General features: G+C 49.8%; 2 protein-coding genes across 2 annotated transcripts; both read right to left on the bottom strand.

Annotated features, from left to right (window-relative positions):
- Nucleotides 1–658: 658 nt before the first annotated feature.
- RPL27 (ribosomal protein L27) lies at nucleotides 659–5,264 on the bottom strand. Its single transcript, XM_050935338.1, has 5 exons — nucleotides 5,169–5,264; nucleotides 4,794–4,876; nucleotides 3,323–3,492; nucleotides 2,391–2,501; nucleotides 659–748 (listed from the first exon to the last, which is right to left on the bottom strand). Exons 2-5 carry the CDS (start codon nucleotides 4,872–4,874, stop codon nucleotides 700–702), a joined length of 411 nt encoding a protein of 136 aa, XP_050791295.1. The 5' UTR covers nucleotides 4,875–4,876; nucleotides 5,169–5,264; the 3' UTR covers nucleotides 659–699.
- A 2,956-nt stretch (nucleotides 5,265–8,220) lies between these two features.
- RUNDC1 (RUN domain containing 1) lies at nucleotides 8,221–14,541 on the bottom strand. Its single transcript, XM_050935349.1, has 5 exons — nucleotides 14,209–14,541; nucleotides 11,343–11,501; nucleotides 10,853–11,051; nucleotides 10,399–10,512; nucleotides 8,221–9,420 (listed from the first exon to the last, which is right to left on the bottom strand). The coding sequence occupies exons 1-5, from the start codon at nucleotides 14,524–14,526 to the stop codon at nucleotides 8,555–8,557; spliced, it is 1,656 nt and encodes a 551-aa protein (XP_050791306.1). The 5' UTR covers nucleotides 14,527–14,541; the 3' UTR covers nucleotides 8,221–8,554.
- Between the last annotated feature and the right edge of the window lie 2,324 nt (nucleotides 14,542–16,865).

Genomic DNA, 16,865 nt, shown 5'->3' with positions numbered 1-16,865 from the left:
TGTCGGGGAAGACCAGAGGCTCATTTGTCTCTAACTCCTCAGTTCCTGCTCTTCACTTTCCCAAAGGCACCTCCAATAAGTCACGTGCACAATAAACCCTCTAAATTACCTCTACTTGCTGCTGAGCTCACACCACCTTCATTTAGCTTCTGCTCCCAAAGGTGAATGATGCAGATGGAGACTATTTGAATCAGACAAAGTTGCCCCTTGCCCCATAAAGACCAGTACGTAGCAAAGGCAATTGGAAAAAAATGACACCCCACCCCCCACTGAATGCATCAGTCCCATTTCTTAGCCAAAGAACCAAAGCCAGCTGGAACAGCAGGACCCCAAATCATTTCTCTCCCCATGAGTGACCTTAATTCACACTCAGAGCATTTTAGACTACCCAGCCTCCATTGCTGGAAAGGTGGAGCAGCTTTGTCATCTGCTCTCAACATTGTGTGGGGAAGGCATCAGATACAGAGAACTCTTCGGGCAGTTCTCCAAAGCCATCTCGGTTTGTATTTAATTCCATTTAATGCTCCATGAATCCCTTCCCGGCTGGCGTGGACTGTAATTACCCCTGCAAGTCATCTAATCGAAGCACAGAGCAAGTGATGTTTACACTGCAAAGCCAGATGCTTCGCACCAGGGAACATTTTACAGGGCAACAAACTGTTTTTAATACATATTTATTGATGCAGCCATGTTACAAGTTTAGAATCGCAGCTTCTGGAAGAACCACTTATTCTTTCCAGTCTTGTATCTGAAAGAAAGGCACAATCCACACATTAGGAAGCGCTTGGCACCAGTGTCCCGAACGAGCCTCAGCCCAAGCTTCAGGCCTGCTGAAGCTCACATCTGCCCAGCCTGAGCTGGGCTCTGGAGCAGCCAACACCTCCCTCCCCCAAACCTTCAGGGAGGAAACTCATGTGGGACTCTTCATCCTCATTCGCTTGGGTTAAACCCACTAGTAAGAATCTGTCCCTGTGGCACGTCAGCCTGGCCACACAGGTCCCATAACAGAGAGCCCAGCTCATCATCTTGGCTGGAGAGCACCATGAAAGCAGTGAGTTCAGCACCTTGTGAAAAGGGAGCCACCTCACTGCTGTGCAGGACTCCTGTGGCCACATCAGCAGCACTACAGAAAGCTGGGGCGAGCCTCCTAGTAGGCATGACAGGCCTTTGGAAGGAGGAAAGCAAAGGAAAAATGCCACCCCCTGCACCAAATCCTGGGCCAGGGCCTCAGCAGAGGGGAATAACCCCAGAACGTAAAACTGCATCTGCCTGGACAGAACTAGCTTCTCTGGCTGCTGGGTTAAGTGCAACATGGAGATTTGTGCCCCAAACCGATTTAAAGGAGGCCTACAATTTCCTCTTTAACCCTTTATAGTCAGCAAGACGACAGGGGACAAGGGCAGAAACTCTTGGCAGTTGCAGGTATTTCACAACTTCAAAGTCAACATGACATCTGCACAGCCCCAAGCCAGAGGTGAGCCAGAACGGATACAGCAGCATAAGCCTGCTGCTAGCACAGGAGCCAAGGCAGTGAGGGTGGCTGTAGAAGCCAATACTCCCTCTGCAGATGCTGGCTTCTCTTGAGGGGGATGCTAGTCATAATTCCTTCCTTTGAAGGGCAGGCTCTGAAATAGACCACTGAGAAGGCAAATCAATCAGCCTCAAGCCTGGACACACTGGAGTCATGTACCTAGGGAAGGGAATCCAGTGACATGCACCTAACAGGTAACTAAGGAACAGGATGTCAGGAGACCAAAATTAGGAAACAGCCTCTTCAAGGCCCTAGCTGCTCCTACTCCTCCCCTTTCTCTCCCTCTGCCCCCACCCCCCCAGCAAGGTTGTTCCCTGCAGTATGATCACAGGTGCTTGTGCAAGTGCAGTATTAAATCTTGTTAACACAACACATTGCTTTGCAAGAATCATGCTCCCACTAGAATGCAACCTCCTTGGGGGTGGAAGAGTGCACACTGAAGGACAGGAAGTGACAAACTATACATATCCAGCTGAAAAGGTAGGAGAACTTTATGTCAAGGAGGGAAGTATGTAAATATTAATTTAGGATGAGGCCTGGTGTTAATTTACAGTTAATGCAAAGGATCTTAACATCCTCAAGCAGCCAGACCCTCAGTTACTGTCACTGCAGGGCCAGCACAGCCCCGTTCAGGAGCATGCTAGGACATCAGTGCTATATGAACCTGGTGTTTCTTGGGGTTTCCCAGCCAACAGCTGTCAGGCTGGACACACTTCACTTGAGAACGAGAACAAGCTGGGGGACTTGGTTGCAGGTTTCAATGACTCAGAAACTAAAGTATTAACAGATTCCTAAAGTTCATTAAAGGAGTGAAAAATGTAACAAGCAGCTGGGGGAGGGAGACAAGTTTCCAACTCACCTTTCCTCAAATTTCACCTTGGCTTCGCGCCTTGCCTTGCGTTTCAGTGCAGGGTCCCTGAACACATCTTTATTGACAACGGTTTTGTCCAGAGGAATATCAACAGAATACCTGAGAGGGAACAGCAGACTTAAACATCCCAAAGATGGGCTATACCCACATGCCAGGATGCTAGATAGCTAGCCTGAGTCTGGCTAGACAGTACACTTCTGCCAGTCCACAGAATGGTGGCTGTTAAAACACACCTAAAAGACAGACGCAGGCCAGCACCCATAATGACCCAGGAGTTCTCAAGCACTCTGAGCCAGTAGATGGTAAGAGAGGTGCCAAGCAGCCTTGCTTTGCCCTCACCGTGCACTCAGCGGCACACAATAGAAGTGGGGAAGGGAAGGTCAGTGACAGTATCATGAAATGCTGGGTCTGCTAGAATCCCCAATACTCAGCTCTTTCTATTACACTGTCCATCAGTAGATCTCAAAGTCCCTTACCAAGGAGATCCATATCATTATTACAAATCCTCTTCAGAGCTTACAGGAGGAAGGTTGTGTCTCCAGCCAAAGAAAAAAAAATATGAAAGGCCTAAATAATGGCCAATGCCACAAGAGATGCATTTGTGGACAACAGAATTTGTCCACCGACTTCTCCCACAGCGAGAGTGCCAGCCTGAATCCCGACAATAACGGGATGGAGAAGATCATGAATGTCCCACCCCAACTTTTGAATCCTCCAAGATAATTATCACTGGCCACCCAAGTCAGCATCCTGCAAATCGATTCCTTGAGCTGCATAAGGACATAACTGAGGAAATCTCAGAGAAGCAGGTTTCTAGGCTTTACCAAAGAGAAAATCTGCTTTTGCCATGTTGAAGGTAACTAAAAGTAGTTTACTAGTTCTATTATAGCAGCACCTCAGTGAGCCCCGAGTCTGCTCACCTGGTGGGCATTAGATGGTTGTAGTTATAAACCTTCACAAAAGATTTGATCTTGGATCTCTTCGCTATCTTCTTTTTTCCCATTGCAGCAGTTACCTTCCGTGGGTACCGATCGATACCAGCCACCAGGGCGTGGCTATACGGTCGGTCTGAGGTGCCATCATCAATGTTCTGAAACACACAGGAGACCTATTAACAACACACAGAAACCTGGATTCTGGGAGGCCACCACAGATTCTTCTACCTTTTGAACAGAAAACCTGCTATAGCCTAATGAGTTTAAGGCATTGGAGAGAGAGTCAAATGGCAGGGTGCACAGAACCCAAACGAAAATCCTCTGCTATGGGAGCAGATCTAAAGCCCCATGCCACAAAAAGCAGCACTAAGGGAAGCCCCCAGAATGCTCACGCTGTATTCCACAGAATTTTTAGAGGCGCCTCTTCTGCAGGTGTGCAACTACCATGAATACAACAAGACATACGCAACAACCTCAAACTATCTAGCTCTAGGAGTTAATGTTTCTAGGCACCTCCTCCCAGCCCGACAAGCAGCATATGGATGACAGGTTTCCAGATGCTCCTAGGTAACACAGAGAAAGCAGATGTCTAATTACCTTATGTGCTTATCCAACCCTTGTCACTGTAAGATCTGAGTGCCTCACAATCTTTAACGTATTTATCCTCACAATCCCCCTGTGAGGTAACAGTGCTATTATGCCCATTTACAGGTGAGAAACTGAGGCACAGAGGTTATCCCTTCATGGCTCCTGGTGGGCTGGATTCCCAGCACAGGCAGACAGATGCATGCCCACTCTGCTCAAGTGAATGTGCGGAAGGTAACAGTGTGGACATAGCTGCATAGGCTGCAACTCAGGCAGAATCACACCGCCAGCTGCACCCAGAGGCAGTAAGCGATTTGCCCAAGGTCCAAAAGCAAGTGTGCGACACAGCAGCAAATCGGCCCTGGGTCTCCCAAATCCTCAATTAGTGCTTAACCACTAAACAATGCTTCATATCCTGGTGCAGCACAAATGTTTGTGCACTGGCCTCTCTGTGACTCACTCAGCAAACGTTAAGTAACTCTCACAAATCTCACTGAACACACACAGCAACTAAGGCCCACAGAGGCTGATTTAAACCACACAGGGATTAAGTGACAACTAAGATTAGAACCCATAAATCCCCAATCTCATGTTCGGAACAAGGCCTCTCGCTAGAACGCAGATGTCACAGACAACTGTGAGAGTGGCGAGAGCCTATAGCTCTTAGGGTGACCCATGTTTAGTTCGGGAATCCGCAGGCCTGTAGGTGGTGCCTTCCCGTGCACATCCCACCACGCTGGCAGCCCCCTGCTTTTCAACAGCACCCAGAAAGGTGGGGGCAGTGGCCGCAACGCCTAACGCAACCCCGTTCCTGCAGGCGGGGCACTGGGAGCGTCTGGCCCAGGGTGAAGCCGCCCAGCCGGTGATTTACCTTCACGATGACGGCTTTCCGCCCCGAGTAGCGCCCAGCCAGGACAAGCACCACCTTCCCGGGCTTCATGAACTTCCCCATCTCTGCCGGGGGGAAACAGGCGTTAGGAGCCAGGCGGCAGCCCAGGAACCCCAGGATGGGCCCGCCCCGCCCCACCGACCGCCAGCATCCTGCCCCCACGGGGCTCCTCTGCGCCCCGGCCCCGGCCACCTGCCCCGAGGGTCCCGAGCCCGGGTCCGGGTCCCGGCCGGAACATCCCCCGCCCCGGCAGAGAACGCAGCGACCCCCGCGCCCGCCCCCCGCGCCAAGCGCCCCCCGCCGGGCCCCTCCACCCCGCGGATGGCGGCCGATATCACCACCCCCCCCAGCACTCACCGAGACTCCAGCTCTGACGGCGCCCAAACCGGAAAAGGAAGGAGCTACCGCTTCGCCGACCTTTCACCCCGCGATTCCGGTCACCTGACTTCCGCTTCCTCCCGCCCAAGGCCACGGCGCACGCGCAGGATGAGGGCGGGTTAGCGGGGCGGAAGAGGCCCAAGGTCCCTTCCCTTGGCTGCCGGGGCGGGCCTGGCCTGGCCCTAGGAGAGCGGGAGCTCAGCGCTCGGCCCTGCTCTCCCCGCGCGGGGAGCGTGCGCCGTGCAGATGATACAGCGCCGAGCACGGCGCGGCTCGGCTCGGCTCCCTGGCTGGAGGGGGCAGCACCGCACCCCCGTGCACATTTCAGTGCGTTTAAAGGGGTGTGCGGTGCTACACAGCTGCCCCCAGCCCTTGGTCACCGGTTGGAGCCTTGCCCTCAAAAAGGAGGAGATTTTGAGTGTATTTATCTCCCCACTACGGTCACGTAAACCACCGTCACCGGGAACCAAACCAGGGACCCTTACAGACCAACATTTCACATGCTCCCTGCCCACCACCTACACAAAATGGAAAAGTATTTTCCCCACTCCATGTTTTTTCCATTTGTCCGTGGAGGCATTATTCCAGACAGCCATGCAAATTTTAAAATTGAGAAATCCTTTCAAATCCAGCCCTGAAGGCCAAGGTAGCCTCTTCCTTGCCACCCACAGAGCATATATGAAATGGCTGCACTTGATCATCCAGAAGTTTTGGTTTTTCCTATTAAGACATCATCTGACTCATGTGGTGCCCATTTGTGTCCTTATTGACTCCAGTTTTTAGTTCCCAACCTATTCAGTTCTGTTCCTAAATATGGTGCAGCATACAAGCTATAAAGGTAAGGACTGTAGGTATGAACTGAAGATTCAAAGTCTAGAAGGAATGAGAGGGTGCATTAACAGTTTATCTATTAATGTACAAATAGATAATACAACATACACAAACCACCATGACTTATCAGTAATATATATTGTACTCTCAACAACATAAATACATTCATCCTATTGCACATATGCAGAGACCTAAAATCAGAACAAAATCAACATCAGAAATAAAGCAGATATCTGAACAATTAGGGTACAACACATTTCTCCAGCACAGCACTGTAAATACAAAAGGGAGTTAAGAATTAGAAAAACCCAAAGACAAGATGCTTTATGGAACCATTTAGGGCTCCAGAAAAGCCTTTCCAGCAATCAAACACTTCAACTGTGAACTTATTTGTAACTGCCACAGATTTGACAAAAGCGTGCACATTTCAGACAAAAAATAGCCAAACCAGAATGAGGAATGTTCCATGGAAATTATTCTTGAATTAAATCTTGCCTCTCCAGCTAATCTTAATGTGGTTGGTCATAAGTACTTCTATAATTTGTTGTCCAGGAAGACAAGTAGTTTATCTGAATAAATCAGCTTGGACTTTTTCACCCTTAGACAAGCCTCTGAAAATACATAAACAGTTTCATATCTGAAGGGTACAACATGAAAAGAGTTTCCACATATGTAAGTGTCACTGCTGCTGGTTTTCATTATATTTCAGTAAACTATTTCTGCATTAAAAACATGTGGAGGAATGTGTTACTAACCACTAAGTCTTCATCAAAGAAACTAACACCCTCCTCACAGTGTTCTATACATTTCACTCTGCTCCAAACACACAAATAATTTTAGGAATATAGTTAAGGGGTGGGGGAGACACAGATTCTGGTCTCTCTGAAGTTAGTGGCAGTTTGTCATGGACTTCAATGACAGCAGATGGGTCCCAGTGCTCGATGGCCAAAATCTGTGGTGTCAGTCTATGAAATTCTAGATGTTTCCCCAAAGAATAGTTTCAATGCTTTTTAGACAGAAATAAGATGAAACCAACAACCCTATTGCACCAAACTGTGCGTGCAACTGAGGGGAACTGGCAGTAAGGAAACGTTCCTTTTCAAGCTTCAAAGGCAGCTGCTATGAACAGTGGGAAACTGGGAACAAAAAAACCCCAACCATGACAGCCCCATTTCTAGCTACTAAATGTACAATTGGAGTGGTCACTCCCAACCCATCCCCCATGTGCCTGAGACTTGGATGTTGCTGTTTTGCCAGGAAGTTGAAGGGAAACCTGGCACTACTGTTTCCAATATAAATCCACTCCCTGCCACTCAGGGCATCACTGATGCCTGTACAAAGGAGACCACACTCTCCTCAGCTCTATTCCACTCAAACCCTCAGTTCTCTTTTGATGCCAGAAGTGATTTTTCTCATGCAGCCTAAATGCCATGTGGATTACTACTTCAACAGCGCTGACTGATTTGACTGCAGACCTACCTGTCACCAGTGCAGGAAGCTTTGCCCTCAGACCAGCAGAAAATGCTCAATTACACAATAATCAAATACACTGGATGTAGAAAGTTGCTGGCCAAAAGATACTGACCACAGAAGTGCTTTTAGGAATTACATTGGGAATATTAGAAATCTGTAACTACTGCAATGTAATTTTAAAAGGAGCCATATGAGCAACGGTTCCTGCAGCACAGGAGCTAATAATTAACTCAACTTAAACACAGTAACTGGACAAGGGAATATTTGTTTACAGTTGTGAAACCAATGCCTGATGGTGTTCAGGGTTTTGACCAAAGCTCCAAGAGGGAGCTGAGATTCTTACACAATGCACCTGAATGCTCAATCCAGTCACGTGTCACCACATAGTCCAAAGAATGTGTCAATGTCTGGATCTCTGCGGCCACTAATCCTGCAAGATATAAACCAATAGGCACCAGAGCAGAAATTGTTCCCAGGCCTCCTGTACATTCAAAATCTACATAAATGTGGGGGAGGGGATGTCTAACTCCACCACTGGGCATGTTACATCAAGCCTAAGCAGCAGAAGTAAGATACATCTGTCAAAAAGCCTCACATAGCCCTGTGTGAAACAGCAAACTGCCACAAGTGACATCTTTCAGACTAAAAATTTTGGGGGCTGAGCATGCAGCCACAGCATAGGAACCGCTTCCACTGAACTCCACAAAAGCTGCTCTGATGCATTGGCTGTAAAATCAGGCCCTTTTTTATTGCATTTCAGACGTGGTTCACGCCTAATGCATGCGATAGTGGCAAGGCACCAACAGATGGGGTGCAGCAGCTCTGTTGTTAGCTGCATTAGCACAGGCCTGGGTGAGGTAGTGCACAACCCAACAGCTGCAGCATTTCCTCACAGGCAGTCTTGTAAGGGAGGTTTCCAGTGTCAAGACACCACATTGCTACCCTAATAGCCACAATCAGCTTCAAAGGGGACAAGTTTGATCACAAACAATGCTCCTCCTCTAAGGTAGGAAGTTAATACATTCCTTCTGGGGCAAGGGGGCTGATCCGGAAAGGACACATCAAAAGGCATCTCTGATGTTTTTCAGCTGCCGGACAGCCAGGTCAACAGGAAGGCTGAACTTTAAGTTGCTCAGGCGGCTGAGAATGTTGAGTGCACTCTCAAAGCCTGTGTTAGCCATGTAGCTCCAGGGCTGATAATGAGACTGTATCAGAGCCCCAGATTTGCAGATCAGATTTACCCAGGAGACCAGACGCTGTTCATTTAATGCCATGCACACCAGGGCTTTCAGTTCAGAGTCTGCACTGCGCTTGAATGGATCATGCTCTGAGAGGACAGTGTGAATAGCCGTCAACAGGCTCTGCTTGGGGGTAACAGTGATGCCCCCCGTCACAGGAAGGGCAAAAGACTGGGAGAGTTTGCGCGCGGGGGACTCCACGAATGCACGGCCATTCTTGGTGTTGTAATACTTCACAAAGAGTTCCCAGGGGTGCATGGTCTGTGGCGACGAGGTAAATGCAGGAATCAGGCATGCAATGGGTGCCAACACCAAGCTCATCCCTTGAGAAGAGGCATAGAGCCCATGAGCCATCAGGTCTCGTATAGCAATGGTCAGCTCCTTCCGCACAGCCAAAGTCAGCTCATCTCTCGCTCCTAAGGAGACATCCTGCATGCTGGAGTAGCTGAGCACATGATCCTGCTGCTGGTACTTCAGTGCCAGCTGCCTCACTTGGTCTACAGACAGTTCCAGTTTCTTAATTAAGGGAGAATAGTCCTTATTGGCCTGGTCCTTCTGCCAGAGGGTGCGGGGGATCTGACCAGTAGCACAGCCAAACTGACTGACAGCGAATATCTGCAGCACAGCAAGCATGCGACGCATAAGGTGCAGGCCTGTTTCTCGCATCTTTCTGGCATCCTCTGGGTTCACTGGTTAGGGAAAAGAAGAAATGCTGTCATTAGAGAATCAGATTTATCTCTGCTTGTTCCTATATACAGGGAGCTCATCAGCCACTCTACTAGGGGGTGCTTTTGCTCTGGTGCTGCGGGCTGGGTGATTCATGCTGCTTTGCTCAAGAGAGAGTGGCAGCATCTCAGCACTCATGCAAACTGGAAAATGGGGCATCAGATATTCATGTGTCCCATTCTCAAACTGCCTGATCCACCTTAAATCACATGGCAGAGAATGAATCCTATGATGGATGCTATTTTAGCAGGCACAAGTGACCAAAACAGAATTAAGATTTCTAGTGAGGGGAGAGGGTGTTCCAGACACAGATTTGCGGATATCCCAGTATCAGAAGGATATTTACAGGGTGCCAGAAGCTTTTGTGGAAGGAAGTTGCTGATGGGCAAGGAACTAGTTGTCTCACGGAATAAACTGGCCTGCTCAGTTCAGAACCTGGGACCAAATCAAGCTCTTAAGTGGGTGGTCTCATTGTAATCTATAAGGAACAACAGCTCCACCAGCCAGTGATTTCTGCTGATGAAGAGTCCAGCATGAGAACAGCTGGAGTGGTGAGGGCCAAGATTGAGCTGCTTTGCTAAAGGTACAGCATGTCAGGAAAGACTGCACAGTACCTTGTTTGCATTATGTCTGATGCTAGATAATTATCAGAAGCCCCTCATATTTGTGAGCTGCAAGTTAAAGAGCGATCCTATCCCTCAGTGATGTGTTGGTGCACATTCACTGTACAATCACACTGGCCAACAGGGAAAGGTAAGAGTTCAAACATGAGGTTTCTGGCTTATTGTCTGGATCAATGAAAGGGTAAGAGAAATCACCACTAGCCGCGGAAAAGCAACACTGAATTTAGGAAGTAATGGGACACCAGTTCCTGCAGCTTGGAAGCCAGCTGGCCAACAAAAGGAGAACCAACAAGAGCCAAATACATGTAAATTGCCCACCTCTGTTATTCCTAGGAGGCAGCCTGGCATTTGGTTTATAGGGGCCACTTCCATGCTTTCTGCCTGAACATTCACAATGTCCATCCTCCACCTGGCCGGGACTTCCAACTTCATCTAGAATGAGAAATCCACAATGACAACAGTTCGTTATTTTGCATCCCTATGTCAGCTGGAAGATTTAGGCTACATATCACAGACTGTAAGTCAGTATTGCCTCATATTCCTCTACACATGGGTGACCATTCTGCCTCTCAGCATCACACCTATCAGTGTCCCAGGTTCTCCACATACTATCACCTCGCCATGGAGAGGTCTGTGCTACTCTATGCCCAGATTCTGCCCTACTGAGGTCTGCACCCTTCCTCTCACTAATTCAAGCCATGCTATACCCAAGATGCCCCTGCTGTACCAACGAGCAGCTCTCCTGACTGTCTAAGCAAAACCCAGCACTGACCCTGAATGAAGCTGATGAACATCTCCAGGTCCCGTATTTGCGTCTTCAGCTGTTCCACTAGCTGTTCCTTCACTCTTGCAGGATTGACAATCTGGGCAACAGCCACATCCACCTGCTGCCGCAGCTCCTCGGGGGACAGCGATGCAATATCCTCATTCAGGTTCATATCCAGCTTCTTTATTAACTCCTCTATAATCACCTGCAGAACATTACCCATAATGAGTGGCATGATCTCATGTGGCCCTCCCACCTGCGGAGCCAGAATGCTGCTTTCACTTACCCACTAGTTATTTTGGGGTGAAGCCAGTCCGGACTTTATTATATCCACTAACAGTAAACTGAAGTAGTCCCTATGGATTATATTCATGGATGCAGACTTATGATGTTGTATTACAGCTGCCTGAATCAGCACTGGCCACATGCTAGTGTTCTGAGAGAGGCACTAGCTGGTGTTAAGAAAGGGCACTGGCAGAGGATCCGTAGGCCTTACCCGCTGTCTTTCCATGACCATGGACTGGGGCAGTGAATCATAGCTGCCCTCCTGGTAAGCGAAGGTTTCCAAGTCATCTAGCTGCGTTTTGAGCTGCATGATTAGCTCTCGCTGCTTCTCCTTCCGGGCCTCGATTCGCTCCTGATTCTCCCGCTCACCCTGAAACGAGTTTATTGGAAAAGAAATTGAACACTCCACTCATAGCCCTGGAGATAGGATTGTTACACCAGGGATGTCTGGAAGTTAACCTTACAGCCCATGCCACTAGTGAGTTCTGTGCACCCTCACTTGCAGGCTTTCAATGAGATGAAATTCTAGCCCAGTCACCACTATACAAAAGAAGCATTTCTGCAGGCATCTTGAACCCCCTACTCTAGTCTCACTAGTTAGAAACCTCAGCAAGTAGAGAACTTTGTTGTAAGCAGCCAGATGATGATCATGTCTCATAGCCACTTCTGGAGTTCTTACACATCTCAGAGTGAAGCAGCAACCTGACGCCATGCCTTACAAAGCAGAGAAGAGTCACGGCTCTGTGCACTTGTATACATTAACATCGCACAAAATCCTTCTTTAGCTCTCTCATGGTAAGTGCTGGGCTCCAAAAAGACAAGAGGTCAGGGCATTGCTTTTGGATACAGCGGCATTAGGTGTGCATGTGCTTTGCCAACCACAGAAGGCTACCCCAGATCTTTCCTATAACATATTACTATCACAAACTGCATGGCACTTTATCTTGGTATAACCTGAAGGGGATTTCAGGAATTGGTTTTCTGGATAATGCACTCAAATTGTACATCAGTGAAACAAATGCAACCCATTATTTCTCAATCAAAAGGTAGATTTATATTGAAAGTGGCACTTACCAAGGCCTCCAGGTATTAAGCATGGGAATAAAAAGCAGAAATATTCAATTACATTCTAAATTAGATTTGGGTTTGGGTTTTTTTCCCCCAAATAAAGTAGCTGAAATGTTATTTATTTAAATAAAACCTCATTATCTCACAGACATTTGGGATCCTTCTGAATTACACATAAAGCCAATTAAGTACCAAGACCACAAACCCCATCTCTGCTCCTGCATGAAAATCAAGAGTAATAAATGTCCCAAGCAAATGTTAGAACTGCCCTAACTTCAATCTAGACTCTGCAAGCAGTACTAATGCCTACAGGCAGAATGAGAAACACCAAGAGAGTTCAGCCAAGAGCCAGAATTCATTCTGCTCACTGTCCTCACCACTGCTGGCACAAGGTTAAACTGGAGCATTTGAAAACTGCAGATGGGCAGGAAATTGCCACTGGACATAGGTTTGGTGTATGAGACTGAAGTGGGGCTGAAAGCTTTGTAACAGTATCTTATTTAAAACTGATTAATTGCGAAGTAGCAGATTGACCGATGAAGCTTCTTTGCTTCTGTGAGTAGCTCAAAGTCCCTGCCCTGCTGTTTTTGGAGATGTAATAGCTGCTAAGCAGGTTTTAGTAACATTAAAAAAAAAAAAAAAAAAAAAGAAATGGTAATCATCCAGATTTCCCATGCGCAAAAAGGCAGCAACATTCCCAGTTAACCTCCCTGTCCCTCTCCCCTTCTTCTCCAGTGTGAGCTGGCCCCTTGCACAGGGCTTCCTCATGAGCTAGTAGCAGGGGCCTTGGCTAGACCCAGCACCCTAATGCCGCCCCAGGCATAATTTGCTATGACACGCCTTGTTCATTGTGTTTGAGAAAAAGGTAGAGAGGGGTGGGGAACAGTAAATACAATTTATCTGTACAGATGTAAGATCAAATGAGGAAGGTCAACTTTCCGCTGTTCTGATGTTAGTGGAAAGGCAGGAGGCAAATATGCGGGTTACAGTAAGGTATTAATACTGTGTAGAAACCAAACATCATCAGCGATCTAAGTGCAGTATCACTTCAGCTTCCTTCACATGGCTATTGCTGGACACACTTGTACCTTCTCATTTTAACTGGGCATTTCATGGCTGAAGTTCAAATGTGAACTTTCATATTAAGTGACTGTCCAGACTGGGAAACCACCAAGTTGAAGAAAACTCTGTGTAGCTGAGTCTAGCTATGGTTGTGCCTAAGCTAAACAGCCCTTTAGCCCAAGGACAGATCAGTCCAGAGCATGGGCATTAACAGTCTAGCCCCATGTACACAGGTTGGATTAAACCATTTTATTAAATCAGTTCTGGATTTTGGGTCTTTTGACCTTGAATCAGTTCCTTGTTCAGAAAATCATGTACTGCAAGCAGTGCCATTCCACTTCTGCAGGGTGTGACAATGGTGTACCTAGCATCCGTGACTCATGAGAATAACATGCTCAATAAAGCAGAGAGTGAAAGACTGAAGCACTAGGCAGCATGACAGAAAACAGTGATTCTGAATTTTACTGAATTCTCCCCTGTATCTTTCTCCTCTGAGAAGGGCCATCGGTATCACTCCTTCTGAGGGGATCTGTGCTACAAAGGCACAGCTACAGCTATGCCCCTGCAGCGTAGAGAACAAGTGTGTGTCACTGCTGTAAATCCTCCCCCTGGAGAGACAGTCGCTGTTCTAATCTAAGGGAACTCCAGTCACCGGGAGGCACATGTCCGCCTGAACATCTGTTCGGAGAGAAATCGCGAAGGCCTAACTGAGGAAGGTTAGAGGACAGAGCCGCTTCAAGCACTGGGTTGGTGTTGTGCGTGCAGCCAGTCGCACCCCCCCCCCCGCAGTTTGTGGGGGTGTCACACACGGCAGGGGAGGGAAAGGCCTTTAAGAACAACACGAAAGCCTGGCTGTAAACTGACGGGGGGGGCGCTGAACTCCTCCTCGGCCCCTGCCCAGCTGAGCCCCCCCGGGCCGACCCCCGCCCCAGCCCGGCCGCACTCACCGGGGCCTCCCCGAGCCCGTCCCCCAGCGCGGCCGGGCAGCCGCGGAAGGCGAAGTCCTCGAGGTCGCGCAGGAGCCGCTGCTGCTCGGCCGGCCCGGCCCGCGCCACCTGGCGGAGCCGGAACTGCACCTGGGCGAAGTGCGAGACCAGCGCCAGCAGGGCCCCGTGCAGGCGGCGGCGCTCGGCGCGGAGCCGCGGCAGCGAGCGGGGCGAGCCCGGCCCGCCCGGGTCCCCGGCCTCCGCCTCGTCCGCCTCCGCCACCGCCCCCACCGGGGCCCAGCGCTCCCCGGGGCCCAGCGCCCCGCCCTCCGCCTCCATGGCCCGGCGCCGCCGCTAGCGGGGCCGCTCCGCAGCCTCGGCCGCCGCCGCCGCCGCCATCTTCCCGGAAGCGCCACCGGTCCCCCAGGGGGCGGGGCAGGGCGAAGCGGCGCCGCTTCCGGGAAAGGGGGCGGCGCTTGGAACATTTCAAATGGGCGGGGCCCGTGGTGTGGGCGGGGCTTCCCCGAGTTACTGCCGGAACAGCCCCGCAGGTCAAACGCACTCCTGGCCCCGCCCCCCCCGGCCAATGCGCTGCGCGCCCCCAGCTCAGCGCTCCCCCTGCCCGTGCCCGCTGTCCCAGTCCTGCCGCCCGGGGAGTGTCACCCCAGAGGTAGCTGCAGTTCTGGCCACAGGAGAGGGTCCTTGTGCTTTGGTTCCTAAAGTCCTTTGAGTTCTCAATTAGACTAGAGGGTCCGACACGGGCTGAGCCCATTGCACAGACCAGGGCTCCGTTCATTCTGCTCCACAAGCTCCATGTGTGTCTGTGTCCCAGACCCTCTATTGCAGGGACTCCTGGCAACCCCACCACATTACCTCCCCTTGCCAGGGTCTCTGTGTCCCTCCAGTCCCCCCTCTGTCATATGCCAGGAGCTCAGTGTGTCCCCCAGCCATGTCCCTCTAGCCTGCACCACCATCCCCCATGCCAGGGGCTCTTTGTGCCCTTGATTCTGACCTCTGCCCCTCTTCACCCCTCGCCTAGTTTCCCCATTCTACCCCTCCCTTGTACCCCTCCCCTCAGGCCGGGGGCTTTGTTGGCTTCCTCCTCCCCCATCCAGGGGTGGCGCTATGTTTTTTGCTGCCCCAAGCAGGACAGGCAGGTTGCCTTCGGCGGCTTGCCTGTGGGAGGTCCCTGGTCCCACGGATTCGACAGCAGCCGGCAGGAGGTCCACCGAAGCCATGGGACCAGCAGACACTCTGCAGGCAGGCCACCAAAGGCAGCCTGCCTGCCACCCTCCCAGCAACTGGCAGAGTGCCCCGGGTGGCTTGCCACCCCAGACACGCGCTTGGCGTGCTGGTGCCTGGAGCTGCCCCTGCATGGCGGTCAGGCAGCCTTTGGCAGCGTTTCTGCGGGAGGTCCGCCCTGGTCACGCGGATTCGGCAGCATTTCTGTGGGTGATCTGCTGGTCCCACCCCTTCGGCATACCTGCTGCCGAATTGCTGCCAAAGCCGCGAGACCGACGGGTACAGCCAAAGGCTGCCTGACCCCTTAGAAGGGCCTAGGGAGCACTGCAAAAGCAGCGTGCTTAGCTTCTAGTGTGAGACACTCAGGTCACTCTGTAGCATCCTTTCAGGCTCATTAAGGAGGCCAGAGACTGATCATGGTGTGGCTGGCTAATCTCACCCAGTCAACCCTGTGTGGAAGGTTGACGTGCCATAATGTAGACATGTGGAGTTCATGATTAATAAGGAAAGACAGAACATTTGAGACTTGTAACTAACAGTGCCCTGGGCTCTAATTTTCACCCTTCAAACCAAGAGACTCACCTAACTTCTTGCATGGATTGTGGGTGCTGTGGTCCTGTTGGGATTTCCTGTGCTAAGAAATATAATTGTAGCTGCCTCTAGAGGACACATAACACACTCCACTATGTGCACATCTAATCACACTGCAGAGGGTAACAAAGGTAACTGGTTTCCAAGCTGGTGGAGTTCAAGTGTAGGGAAACAGGGGGTTCCTATAAGGAACAGGGAGTCACATACTTCCCCCCCACAAATGCAGTCACTCCACAGAGGTCAGGTTGGGGACATCATGAAACGACAATTATCCAGCTTGCAGGGATGAAATTTGCTATTGTAACTGGTGTTGTTATGGAGAGCAATCAAAATAATCCTTAGTGCTCACATCACACTTAACAGTCAGTAACTAAAGGGTACAAAATGGAACCTACAGAATCAAGCCGTCAGCAATGACAAACACCCCAGCTGGAGAGTGGAGCAGAGAGCCTTTCAGTCGTCTCTGATTCATTAAAGGAAACTGCCACATAAACATTTTGTTTTCTGTAATAGGCTTGCATGTATCAGTGGTAAATCATCTTTTATTTACTTCTGCAGTTGAAATCAGGAGGGTGACAGGACTGTGTGAGACAAATACAATTCCTGCTGCCCGTGAGCCTTTGTTACAGGTGGTATTAATGAGAACTCCAGGTTAAAGGACTAAAGCAGGACTCAAGCAGAGAGTTTTAACTTTAAAATTCAGCCTTATTAAGACACAGATCGCAGCCAGCTGTCTTTTTGGAAATGGCAATGGGAGATTTTGCTGCAAGAGTTTTTCTTGAGTAAAGCTTTAAGGAAGCAGCAATCCTGCTCCCCCTGGTAATTTTAATTTATATGGTAATGGA

This window comes from Gopherus flavomarginatus, chromosome 25 (assembly GCF_025201925.1).
Source record: "Gopherus flavomarginatus isolate rGopFla2 chromosome 25, rGopFla2.mat.asm, whole genome shotgun sequence".
NCBI classification, from domain to species: domain Eukaryota; kingdom Metazoa; phylum Chordata; order Testudines; family Testudinidae; genus Gopherus; species Gopherus flavomarginatus.
The sequence above is the reverse complement of the archived record's forward strand: the minus strand, read 5'-3'. Positions and strand labels throughout refer to the sequence as shown.